Below are 12,397 nucleotides of genomic sequence, written 5' to 3'. Positions count from 1 at the left end.
GATAAAAAGATGGAATTGGTTAGTTTTGAAAAAAAAAAAGGAAAAAAAATAGTAGGAATCCTTGAGGGGGTAAGTTTTCTATGGTAACTTTCTTGTCATTGACTTTCCGCGTGAATAAACGTTTCGAAAGACAAAGATAAAAGATAGGATAGGAAAAGAGAAAAGAGTTCGCGTTATCTTGCTCGGTTCAGAAGGTTCAGAAGCTCCATCAGGGAAGATGAGAGAGGGAACGCCCTTGATACGCTCCCTTGCGCGCTTCTTCTTCAAATGGAGGGTGAAATAGTGCCCGTAGAAATAGCGCTCTCTCTCTCTCACTCTCTCTCTCTCTCTCTTTCTCTCTCGTTCTCGCTGACGTCATTCGAAGAAACGAAACGCGTACTATCAATCATTCTATCCATGTGTCGTCTACATCCTTATCGAAGGATATTCTTTCTTCTTGCAGACGCTCATCTCCTCCTTGTTCCGGTGGTCGTAATTCGATCGTGATATCTTCCTTCCAATGGATCCTTACATGTCTGACTTTCCCACGTTTACCTATTCCACTTTGAATCGACTCTGTTATTGGATCGACCAAAAATTTCCCTGCCATTTCATTCTTTTCATTATTTTTTCTAAATAATCTCCATTTCATTCCTTTTCTTTTTTTCTTTTTAATCTATGGTATTGTAATATTTATTTATTTATTTTAATATTTTATTGACTCTCTAAAGGCCTCGACTCTCTCTAAATGCCATTATTACAGTGTAGTACTATAATGTATAGGTAAAACAAAACGAAAATTGAAATATTGTAATTATCATTAAACTTATCTCTATATTCGTAGCAACGCACAGTAAGTTGATAAAAGTCAAAAGAAAATAGTAAATAATAAATAAAGTATATGGTTCTATAAAAGTAGTATAGTAATAGGGTTCAAAGCAATAAACATATGGTTAAACAAAACAAAACAAAAATTAAATTAAATTAAATCGTAAGTCACAAAACACGTATACGTATATATATTATATATATTTCTATATATATATTTATTATTATTATTATTATTATAATATAATATAATATACTTTAGCACACACTATACCACCTTGATAATCAAGCAAAAGAACTGATCGGAAATGTCAACGGTTATATTCTTAAAAATAACTCCTAGAGAGAAATAGAGGAAAGAGAGAGAGAGTATCTCTTCTTACTCCGTGACGTTAGTTTTACAACTGATTTATTATTGCTTCTATAAATTACTATACAACGTGTGTCGAGTTTCGATTCGAGATTAAAGAGATTCTATAATCTAAAGTGGAAAAAAAAAATGAACGGGGGTTGGTACGTATCTTCCTACTCTCTGATCCCAACCCCCACTACCACCCCCCCACCCCCACTCGATGTCACATCAATCACATCGTTTTCCTTGATTCGATCTGCTCGTCAATTTAATTAAATTTCCGAGAGAACTACGACAAGCTAATTAATAATTAGACGGCTAACTGCGACGATGTTTGTTCTGTTTCTCCTCATTTACACCTTTGCATTAGTATTCTAAACGTTCACGAATATTCTCGATGTTTTATTCGAAAATGCGTATGGGGGTGTTGAGGGTGGTTTTATTATTCCAAGAACGTTACCTTACTTATTTCGAAAACAATAGAAAAAGAAGTTTAAGCTCTTGAAAATTCTCTTCCTTTCAAACTCATTTAACTTATATCAGAGAAACCAACGAAATTAATTATAAAGTAGAAAATATATATATATATTGTAAAATATATAGAAGAAGAAAAAAAAATATTCATTTAGAATTGCCAAGCCAAGGTCCGTTAGCAAACAGCTAATGAATCTAGAGTTTCCGGTGGCTCATTATAGCGATAACACATAAACGATATGAAGCATGGCACCCCTGTGTACCATAAACGCCAATTAGGATAAGACCTCAAATTTCTCCTTTATAGGCGTCACTCTTGTCAACGGTTACATCATTTCTATTTATTTATTTCTTATAGTCTCTCTTTTCTTGTTAATCTAATCGATCATAATTTTCGTCCTAAGAAAAAAGTTAAAATAACAAATATTTGTGCGTGAATGAAATTATAAGAATAATGGTTGAAATCGGACGGATTTGCTTGGAAATAAAAGGACTATTTGTCACTCGTCGAGAACTGTTTTCTTTCTCGCGTGCGCACATTTGTTATGTCGATTTTGATACGTCAGCTCGTTATTTCTGGATCAACACGAGAATGAACCTATATATCACTAATCATTATATCATAACATTAACCATTACATACTACTAATTAAAAGAGATTTTTAATATTTGCTTATAATAAATCTAATTTCAATTACTTTTCGTTTTTGTTGCATGTACTTTAATTTTATAATCAAATGTTTTAATTAGGGCCCTCCTGCAATTAGACAACACTCCATACATGATTGATAATGTCCAGTATAAACTTATAATTAAATATTATATATCATCGTATACATTACCTAACATCCGAACGGTAAAACAGTTTTTTATTGACTGGCACCAAAACGTACATTATCGATATTATCGACAGTGGAATAATGTAGTTTATTTTCATCAAAGAATGCAGAAGTACATAAAAGCAGCTCAAAAAATTGACATAGAAGTTCGTATGTTTTACGTAAAGATTCCTTAATGATTAAATTATAATTTTTCTTAAAAATATATTGTACATATATATATATACTTAAACTTTAACATTTCACTTAAATATGAATGACTATGAAGACGATTATTAAATTCAAATACAGAGTAAGTAAGCTACTCGAGTGAGCCACTATAGTGGCTCATCGACCTGAAAAAAATAATCGCAAAAGCCACTTTAGTGGCAGGCCGGCTAAGCACCATATCGGTAATAGTAGTGCTCTACCTTTATCTATCGACCGTCGGTAACTGCCACCGTTGGTAATAGTAGACTTAAAATTTTTTTTACTCTACGTCCGTAATATTTTGTATTTAGGTTCCTAACGGTCAATATTATTAAAGTACAAACTCTCATTAAAAACGGTCGATGTTTTAAAAATAGGAATCTACTATTACCGATGGTCATATATTTGCAAAATCGGAAAGTTACCGACGGTGGCAGTTACCGACGATCGATAGATAAAGGTAGAGCACTACTATTACCGATATGGTGCTTAGCCGGCCTGCCACTAAAGTGGCTTTTGCGATTATTTTTTTCAGGTCGATGAGCCACTATAGTGGCTCATTCGAGTAGCTTACTTACTCTGTATTTGAATTTAATAATCGTCTCCATAGTTATTCATATTTAAGTGAAATGTTAAAGTTTAAGTATGTACAATTTATTTTTAAGAAAAAATATAATCTAATCATTAAGGAATCTTAACGTAAAACATACGAACTTTCTTTATATACGGCTGATAATTTTAAAACACTTAGATAGTAAAGTACTGCTTTTATATACGGTAACTGTTTAATAACAGACTTCGCACACACATTAATTAGTAATTATTCCTCGAAAATAAAAAGAAAATATGAAAGTTTTCGCAAGGATTTATTGATTTCGATATTTTAAATAATTACCATCTTATTAATAGTTGCCAGTTGTTTGTTACTTCGTCCAGTCGATAATAAAGTTATTCACTATGTTCAATGACAGTGTAACTGCTGGTAATTTATTATGATGATTAAATTTTGGAAGTTATATTTTTACAGTTTATAAAATGACAAACCGGATAACTTTTGACAGCTATCCTTCATATAATACTTTGCGCAATACTTAACTCCTAGGTACAATTTTACAATAATTTATAATTATTTACACAGTAATTTTTACAATAATTTACAAAGCTGATAAATTAACTATAAAAAAAAAGAAGAAGAAAAAGATAGACTTATTTAAACGATAAAATGAATATTATAAATTGCCAAATGGTTCATTCGCGATTTCAATTGAAAATCAAATCTTTGTAATTTTGTAACAAATAATAATTCGATACTCGGCAGCAAGTAGTCGTCCTAACAACCGTCAATCTATCAGCACGTTCGAAATTAGCTTTAACGATCTCGTAATATCTTCCATCACTAAAAAAAAAAATAAAAAACAAAAAATAGATTTATTTAGAAATAATTTTATCTTTATTTAATTATTCCGTATTAGCTATTCTACGTACCTCAGAACCAAACACTTAAGTTTGATGCATTTGACTCGTAAAATGTCAATAGCTTTTTGACTCTTATCGGAAAATCTTAAATTTTCTGGATCCCAACGTAGCTCGAGTCGTTCCAAATTTGGACTGTTATTTGCGATTCCATCCATTAGCTGGTCTACGTGAATATTAACGCCGAGTCTTTCATTGGTACCCATTACGAGAATTCTGCAATTAATGTTAATTCGAGGGTTTATATATAAACTCACAATCAGTGATTTTCAATCATTATCCTACAAAGACACACCCGCGTAACTTGTCATAAGAATATTTGAACGTGTAAGAAAATTTGTGGACTCAGTATAGTTAAGAATCACTGTTGCGTTCATCGTTGTCGAATTCCATTGATTCGCAAAATGAAAATCTCCCTGTCATATATCAATATTTCGAAATAATTAAAATACAAAATAGAATATTCTTCTTACTTGGCATTAGTGAGAATAGGTAGAACACTTTGCCATAGTTGATCAGTTATATGCGGCATCCCAGCCAATGAAATGCCCCAAAGTTGATGACCATGTCTCGACAAGAATTTGTGTAAAGCATCGTCGGTTAAATTGTCCGAACTGTCCAGGTTCAAAGCAATCAAATTTCGTGGATTGCCAGATTCTACCCATGCTTTCAACACGCTGTCATTGAACCCATTTAATTGGCCGGCACTGAGAAAACGAAGACCAGGGATTCTGGTCAGCATATCGATCAAACAATCAGTTGATAAATCCGTTGCTGTTATGTCAAATTCTTGGATACTGGACTTCTCCCATTCGACCTGCATAACGTAATCGCTTTGTAGATCTGAAAATACGATCAATCTTGATAATTAACAAATGATCGATATGACAACGTTCGAAACAAAATCTCATCTAATGTGTTGACTAATTTGTTTTAGAAGAAAATCATGAAAACCTGAGGATGGATGATCAATGATCTGTGATCTGCATGGATTTTTTAACCTGCTTGTTTTGGTAAAGCGAAGAAAAGTGATTCCCATTATTTGGGATGATTAATTGGACGTGTTCGTTCATGAATTGTTAGAATTTTGTATTTGAATTTAAAGTTTTAGTTGCTAAACTAAAGTAATGGACAAATTTTTCACTTCTAATGCAAGCAGTTACCTAACATTTAACATAATAATAAATGTTAACATTTAGAACAGCAAATCATAAGGGATTGGAACTTCTGATCATCCATATTCAAATATGAAACATATAATATAACAGGGTGAGAATTTCTTACTTGTCCCTTGCATAAGAAGACATTTCAATCTTCTGCTACGTTGGAATAACGTTTTCATGGTTGAACCAGTGACCTTGGCACAAAAATTCACTGCCAGACACTCCAATTGTATGCAATTCGAGGAAAATGCATCTATGTGGGAATCATCGACGAAATTGATACCGTACAAATTGATCACTCGCAAATTAGGGGTCGCTGATTTCAATTTGTGAACGTTTATCACCTCGTAAATTTCTTCTTCCTCTTCCTCGATTTTCTCGTAAGTGCCTGCCGAATTTAGAAATAAGTTGTTTACTTTTTTTTCTCTTTTTTTCATATAAAAAGATAATAGAAAAGTAAAAGTAAAGCGTACCAATCAAATGAAGGATTTCCAAGCCATTGATGAAATTATAAATTTTTCTCATGAAACCTTCCATAAATATGACTTCTGACAGACAGATGCACATGTATTTAAGTTTCGTCGGGAATGCTTGCATCTCTGAGAAATCGTGGAGTTGCATGGCAGTAGAAAAATCAAGGAGCATGTGAGTCAAATTTGGACACTTGTTTGCTAACTCGTGTAAAACGGTGTGAGTGATCAGTTCGATCGGTAACTCGATGTATCTTAATGATGCACCAAAACGTACGCTGTAAATTTATTAATAATTTATTTATTTAATTTAAAAAACAACAAAGAGTAAAGAGAGAGTATTAATTAAAAATCGGACCGATGCCGATACGCATGAAAAATAAATGTAAAAATGTTATTCCTATTTTAATACTTGGCATCGTTCAACAAACGATATTACGTCAAACTGTAGATTGTTTTAACCAATAATATATAAGATTTTGTTGTAACCTTATCAATTGAAGTAAACTTTCGAGTGATCCAACATGGAGTCCACTGATTTCCGGTCTCAACGATACGTGTTTCCAAAGACGCGTGTCGTACGCTATTTGCCGCCATTTTTTACAAACCCTCGCGACCTTGCATATCTCGCGATGTGATAAATAACTGAAGACATTTAGTATCACCTTGTCCGGCAGTTTTTCTATCGTCTAAAAAAAAAAACAGAAAGAAAAACGATTAATTAATGAGAAAAAAATTAAAAATACTTTTAATCAGTAGAAAAAAAAAAAGAAAAAAGAATATCTAAGAGATTAAATACTCTAATGCAAATAAAAATAGCTGAAATTAATTGCTAAACACAATTCCTAAATATTAGAAGCGTAATAATATAATAAAAAAACGTGTGTATTTCTACAAAAATAAATAGAAAAGAAAATGAGTCGTTTAATTGTCGTTTAATTTTCAAGACCAATTGTCGAACATTGTTAACAACTTACGGTGGCTGCAAAACGACTTTTAATAACACCACCTTCGGAAACGAACATCTGAGACGTTTCCACGGCGATCTGACCCCATACATCTACACCTCCTAGATCCATGGTGATATATTTTCTTTATACGATATCACAACTCGACGAAAAATATAAATAAAAAAAAAGTAATGTAAAATAAAATAAAATAAAGAAAAAAAAGCCTCGCGAATAGAGGAAAAAAAAATCCAAGAAATACTGACAATATAATACCAACAACAACAACAAAAAAGAAAACGGAAGAAAAATAAAAAAAACGTCGAACGTTCTCTCTAACTCGATTGTATCATTAAATTAACTTTAAACAAAAAAAATATCTAATCAACGATTTCTTTTTTTATATTCTTCTATTTTCTTTTTTTCTTTTTTTTTTCTTTTATTCAAGTTCAATGTCACAAAATCACACTTAACGTTGGGAATTCGAAATAGAATTTTTTTTTGTTGGTGAGTGGAGGGGGGATATTTGCGCTTGTGGGTGGAAACGAAGTAAGAATATTTCTTATTATCGTCGAAATTTCGTTGATTATCCGTCACGATTGATGGCTACGGGTGAATAAAGCGGGGAAGGGGGGAAATTCGAAAATTAGCACCAAATTGTTGATCGAAAAATCGTGAAGAAAATCGTGGCGCGAGACTCGCGATTCGCGTTTCTGCGGAAACCACAAGTCTTCTTCTCTGCCCTTTTAATCCGGATCGCGCACGCGCGTTGTCCTAAATATAAGACACTGCTAGAGTCTCGCTTCTACTTTATTTTAGAATCCATTACCTGTTCCCATCGTTAACGTGCCAACGTTTCTTTCTGTTTCGCATTTATTCGTACATTTTTTTAATGTTTAGAATCAATCCCAAAATGTTAATTGAAGATAGAAAAAAAAGTATAATTTTATTTATCCAAAAAAATATCATTTTTATTACGTCAAGGTGGTAAACAAATTAAAACGTTGTATAATATTTTATTTCGTTTCAATCTAATTAAGAAAAAAAACTAATTTTTTTCTTTTTTATTTTTTTAGAAAGTATTTTTCAGAAATTATTTTTATTTATATTTCAGATTGTAATTTTTTAATGTAACATTTCGTGGCCATTTTCAAGTTTTTTTTTTTGTTTTTTTTTTTTTAGACGGAAGCCTATATTTTTTATCAGAGCGTGTGTATTTTATTTAAAAACGTAACAAAATAATAGTAAAAAAATCAAATAACTTCGGTCTGAATTATCATCCAATGATCTGAATTATCAGCCAAATGATCGTGCGAATTTACGAGTCCTATTGTACGGTAAAATGTTATGACGTTTACTGTTGCCATATACTTTATGACTTTTATATTTATCAACGATCATAATTCATAAATATAAGGTATATTATGTACTATCAATAAAGTGTTAATTCAGTTAATTGTTGATAAATAATTGACTAGAATCAACGTTGCTGATAGAACGTGAGAGACAGACAAATAGTTGGCTAGATTTCAACAAACTGTAAGAGTTGCTCGGAATGTCGAAAATTTGATATCTCAATTAATAATTAATTACAATAATTTAAAGTAAATCTTACATTTATAAATTTGTAAGACGGACTGAAAATTTTTTAGATGATTTTAAAAAAAATTAATTATTCTTTTTTATTTTTCCAAGACTATTTAGGATAATATATTTTTCAAATTAACAAAACACAAACCCTAACTGCGAGTCTATGAAATTAACATAAGAAGGATTAATCGGATATTTTAAATCAACTAAAATCTTAATATATAAATATAAAAATATTAATTATTAATATTTATATATTAAATTATTAAGATTATAAATATTAATTATTATTAATATATAAATATATATATTTTATATTGTTTTATCATAATATTTTTAAATATTTTATTATTTTACTATATGGTTTAGTGCATTATATTATTATTCTGCAAATATTTAATTATATTATAATTATAAAATAAACTGTATGATATATAGGTAGAATGTTAAAAAAAAGTTCGAGTGAAGTTAAAATATATATATATAATAAGAAAACATATTTATATATAGCTATGTATATATATATATATATATATGCATAATATTAGGTTAGGTAAACCCTTAAAAGTGCATGACGCAATACGTTCGAACGGTTTCCTTATTTTCCAATACAATTTTATATTAAATTCATTCTAATTCGTTTTTTATATATCGATTTTATTATCCATACTTTTAACATCGCCATTTTGAAATCAAAAGTAAAATGAAAGATGAATTTATCCTCGAAATTTGATTTTAATTTCATAAATTTACCAATTAATATTGACGATAAATTGAAATAAATATGAAAAATAAATATGAAATATGTTAAGTAATTTCGGAGATAATTATTTATTGGTCTTTTTTTTTCTTTTTTATCGAATAAAAAAAGTAACTAGGGTTGTGACTAAGAATGACTGTTCGAACTTCATTTGAACTTGGCGTGAACTTCACTCGAACTTTTTTTTAACATTCTACCTATATATCATACAGTTTATTTTATAATTATAATATAATTAAATATTTGCAGAATAATAATATAATACACTAAACCATATAGTAGAATAATAAAATATTTAAAAATATTATATGATAAAACAATATAAAATATAATATAATATATAAAATTATTACAATAACACAATAATATAATTGACTAAAATTCATAAGACATATAAAATACTAAAATCTAACATCCTAATTAAAATAATGTATATCAATAATAACTATAATAAAAAAATAATAAACAAAAAACAGGTTAACAAAATTTCCAAAACACGTCAAATATTTGACTATTGTTATTAGCGTGGTTATTTGTTTAAATTGAAAAAATTCTACTACAATTTACCTTAGCCGATAGCGTAATTCTACGTATACTAAGTCCAAGATCTTCTCTGGATATAGCACTGGTAGCATGTTCAACATTCAAACGAGTCCAAGTACTCATTTTTTAAACTTTCATTAATTAATTATCACTAAATGATTTAACGAATAATCCAACCGATCGATGAAAAATGTTTAACAGTAATAGAATGATTACTAATCGAAACAATGTTTGACCGATCTAGAAGAGTGGACAAATCCAACTGTGTGAGTCTACTTTAATTAGTTATAAATAAAGACAAGAGTTAGCTGACACAGAGTTTAACTGTGTGATGACTCGAGTGCCAGAATAGATAGCTCTTATTGACATTTTCAAGGGACATCATCGATAAATACATTTTAGTTTCTAACAGGAAACGAATACGAAGAAAAAGAGAGAGAGAAAATGTGGTTAAAAACGTGCCGATAAATGTACCAACATTTTTGACCAATGACGATCAACGTGCTTGCCAAAAGATGACTCCTAACATTCCTGGACAATTTATGTCTCTATGTGAGTGCAAGTAAGTGTGTGCGAGTAAGAAATTCGCATGATCAAAAACATTCCACTATTAATCGATAAATAAATATTATATGATTATATTATATATTGTGAAATATTATATAATATTAAATTGGTAATAATATAATATAGTATATATATTATAGAAATTTTATAATATTAAAATAGAGTAATAAAATCTATATATATATAATATATATATATTATTATTTATTTATTAATTCTATATATATATATATAGAATGTCCCAGAGTTTATCGGCTAAACAATTAAACAATTTTGTTTGTATAAACTCTAGGATATAATTTAAATGTTATTTTTTTCAATCAATTTTTTTCTTTAAAAAAAAAAAAAAAATTATTCATTTTTATTAAAGAAATTGTTTATTATACTCCTACTATTATATAAAAAGAATATTTTATACCGGTAATTCATAATCCCATACAACAATAACAAAATTAATATCTCCTTTAAAATCCATACGATTTTTAAATAATAGAATAATAATCTAATAATTAGAACTTTTTACATATCAGAAATCAAAGTTATATATGCTATAAATCGTAAGAAAATAACAAAGTTTAGAGCTAGTTAATAATAATGTTTTACTTCATAAATGGTAAATAAATAATTTGTTTCATGTCATACATATATTTTTGAAAATATGTTTGTGCGTGTGTGTGTGATTTAATTGATTATTTGTTCTCACCGTGTTAGAACGTTTGATTATTTTCTCTTTTCCATCCTCTTCGAAACAATTGAGTTGTTGTAATGCTGCCTCCACACTTAGAACATTCCAATTGGACATTCTTCGTATATCCATCGATGACACGCGTAGAATTTGATTAAAAAATAAATATTAAAACGAAGGAAAGACACGAAAGAACGAACGTATATAAAAAGAAAGTAATTAAAGTTAATTGGATGTTTAATTATTTATATCGTGGTTTTGTGTTTTTTGTCTTGTGATTAATTATTTATTTCAAATCTCCCCGCACAATCTGAAATTTTCAAATGTAGTTAACATTACAGTGCAATACTCACAACACAGATTTGGCATATTACAAATTTGGAATAAAATACAATAAATACTATACTTGTATAGTATTATACTGTTCACTGTGTATAATAAATCGTGCCTTTTTTTTTCTTTTTCTTTTTATCAATCAATTAGTAAATCAGAAATTAGGAAGCGTCTTCCGAATTAGTAGCAGCAGCGATATATTTTGTTCGAATAAAAGAACGAATAAATGAAATAAATAAATGTTTTATCAAATATTTCGAGGCACTGATTATAAATTTGATGAAATTTTGTGTTCGATCTCACACAGATATTATAACAAAATGAAATTTCGAAATTTGTAACAGCCCTTATCCTAAACTTCTTCTATTTTCTTTTGGTAATTCAAAATGAATAAAATGTTCGCGACTGAAACAGAAGTGGACCTACTCGGTCATCCTGACATTAACTCGTACTAATCGAATTTAAGTAAGCTCCTGTGCCTGTTAACCGACAGTCGTAGAGGAGAAAAATGTAACTAAAATAATCTCGAAAGTTTCTCTGCTTACTCGAAATAGAATGACTGGAGTGGCTGTGTATGATGCCATGTGGGAGTTGTACGGCCAGTAGAGGGCAATCCCAGTATACACTCAAAAACTATTTCGACCATGTCGAAAACTACATTTTCCAAAGGTTTTTATACGTTAATCTTCAAATCACCCATTTTTATACCTTCTATATCTTACATTTTTTACTAGGTTTTTATTAATAAAAATAATAAATAAAATAATTAAACCGCGCGCTCTCTAATTTTCATTTGCTGCGTGTACGCCATTGTTATTTCATGCCGGCATATTCTTTTTACGTCTAGCATGTGACATCGCATTTAAAACAAAATTAATATTTTCTTACAGGGAGATAATCTCACGTAAAGTATTGATTTTGTATCCGTTTATTGCATTTGAATTAGATCAAAATTGTAGGAGTCACGAGAACATTAGAAAAACACAAAAAGTTCTATATTGTTATTAATGTTTTATTGGTTTCTTGATTAAATCAGAAATTAGGAAGAATTAATGAAATACATTTCTACTACAGGTGGTTTAAACTACTTGTTCGAGAATCAAACCCGGGCGTTTTGGCTTGCAGCCACTTAAAACTTGATTAATTAGTTCAGCCCAATGCACGGCTGAACAAAAAGTACAAACTCTTCGAATTCTTTTTTTTTA

General features: G+C 29.6%; 1 protein-coding gene across 6 annotated transcripts; it reads right to left on the bottom strand.

The window, feature by feature from the left end:
* Nucleotides 1–3,895: 3,895 nt before the first annotated feature.
* LOC122513702 (F-box/LRR-repeat protein 7) lies at nt 3,896–11,703 on the bottom strand. Of its 6 annotated transcripts, none has more exons than XM_043630137.1 (8): nt 11,213–11,703; nt 10,878–10,977; nt 6,257–6,456; nt 5,771–6,045; nt 5,419–5,685; nt 4,608–4,977; nt 4,147–4,350; nt 3,896–4,057 (listed from the first exon to the last, which is right to left on the bottom strand). In XM_043630137.1, exons 2-8 carry the CDS (start codon nt 10,974–10,976, stop codon nt 3,922–3,924), a joined length of 1,551 nt encoding a protein of 516 aa, XP_043486072.1. In that variant the 5' UTR covers nt 10,977; nt 11,213–11,703; the 3' UTR covers nt 3,896–3,921. The 6 variants fall into 6 exon arrangements, with proteins under 6 accessions (XP_043486072.1, XP_043486075.1, XP_043486076.1 ...); XM_043630140.1 differs by lacking the exon at nt 11,213–11,703 and adding an exon at nt 6,745–6,836 and having other exon boundaries at nt 10,878–10,965; XM_043630141.1 differs by lacking the exons at nt 10,878–10,977; nt 11,213–11,703 and adding exons at nt 6,745–6,836; nt 9,632–9,711.
* Between the last annotated feature and the right edge of the window lie 694 nt (nt 11,704–12,397).

The sequence above is a fragment of the Polistes fuscatus genome, unplaced genomic scaffold, assembly GCF_010416935.1.
Source record: "Polistes fuscatus isolate 324 unplaced genomic scaffold, CU_Pfus_HIC Scaffold13, whole genome shotgun sequence".
NCBI classification, from domain to species: Eukaryota; Metazoa; Arthropoda; class Insecta; order Hymenoptera; family Vespidae; genus Polistes; species Polistes fuscatus.
The sequence above is the reverse complement of the archived record's forward strand: the minus strand, read 5'-3'. Positions and strand labels throughout refer to the sequence as shown.

Coding starts and splice junctions, on each gene's coding strand:
- LOC122513702 (XM_043630135.1), bottom strand. CDS start 10,991: ATGGATATACGAAGAATGTCCAATTGGAATGTTCTAAGTGTGGAGGCA. Junction 4,978..5,418: donor TCTTCTTATGCAAGGGACAA/GTAAGAAATTCT, acceptor TCGTATTTTCAG/ATCTACAAAGCGATTACGTT. Junction 4,351..4,607: donor CCTATTCTCACTAATGCCAA/GTAAGAAGAATA, acceptor CATTAATTGCAG/AATTCTCGTAATGGGTACCA.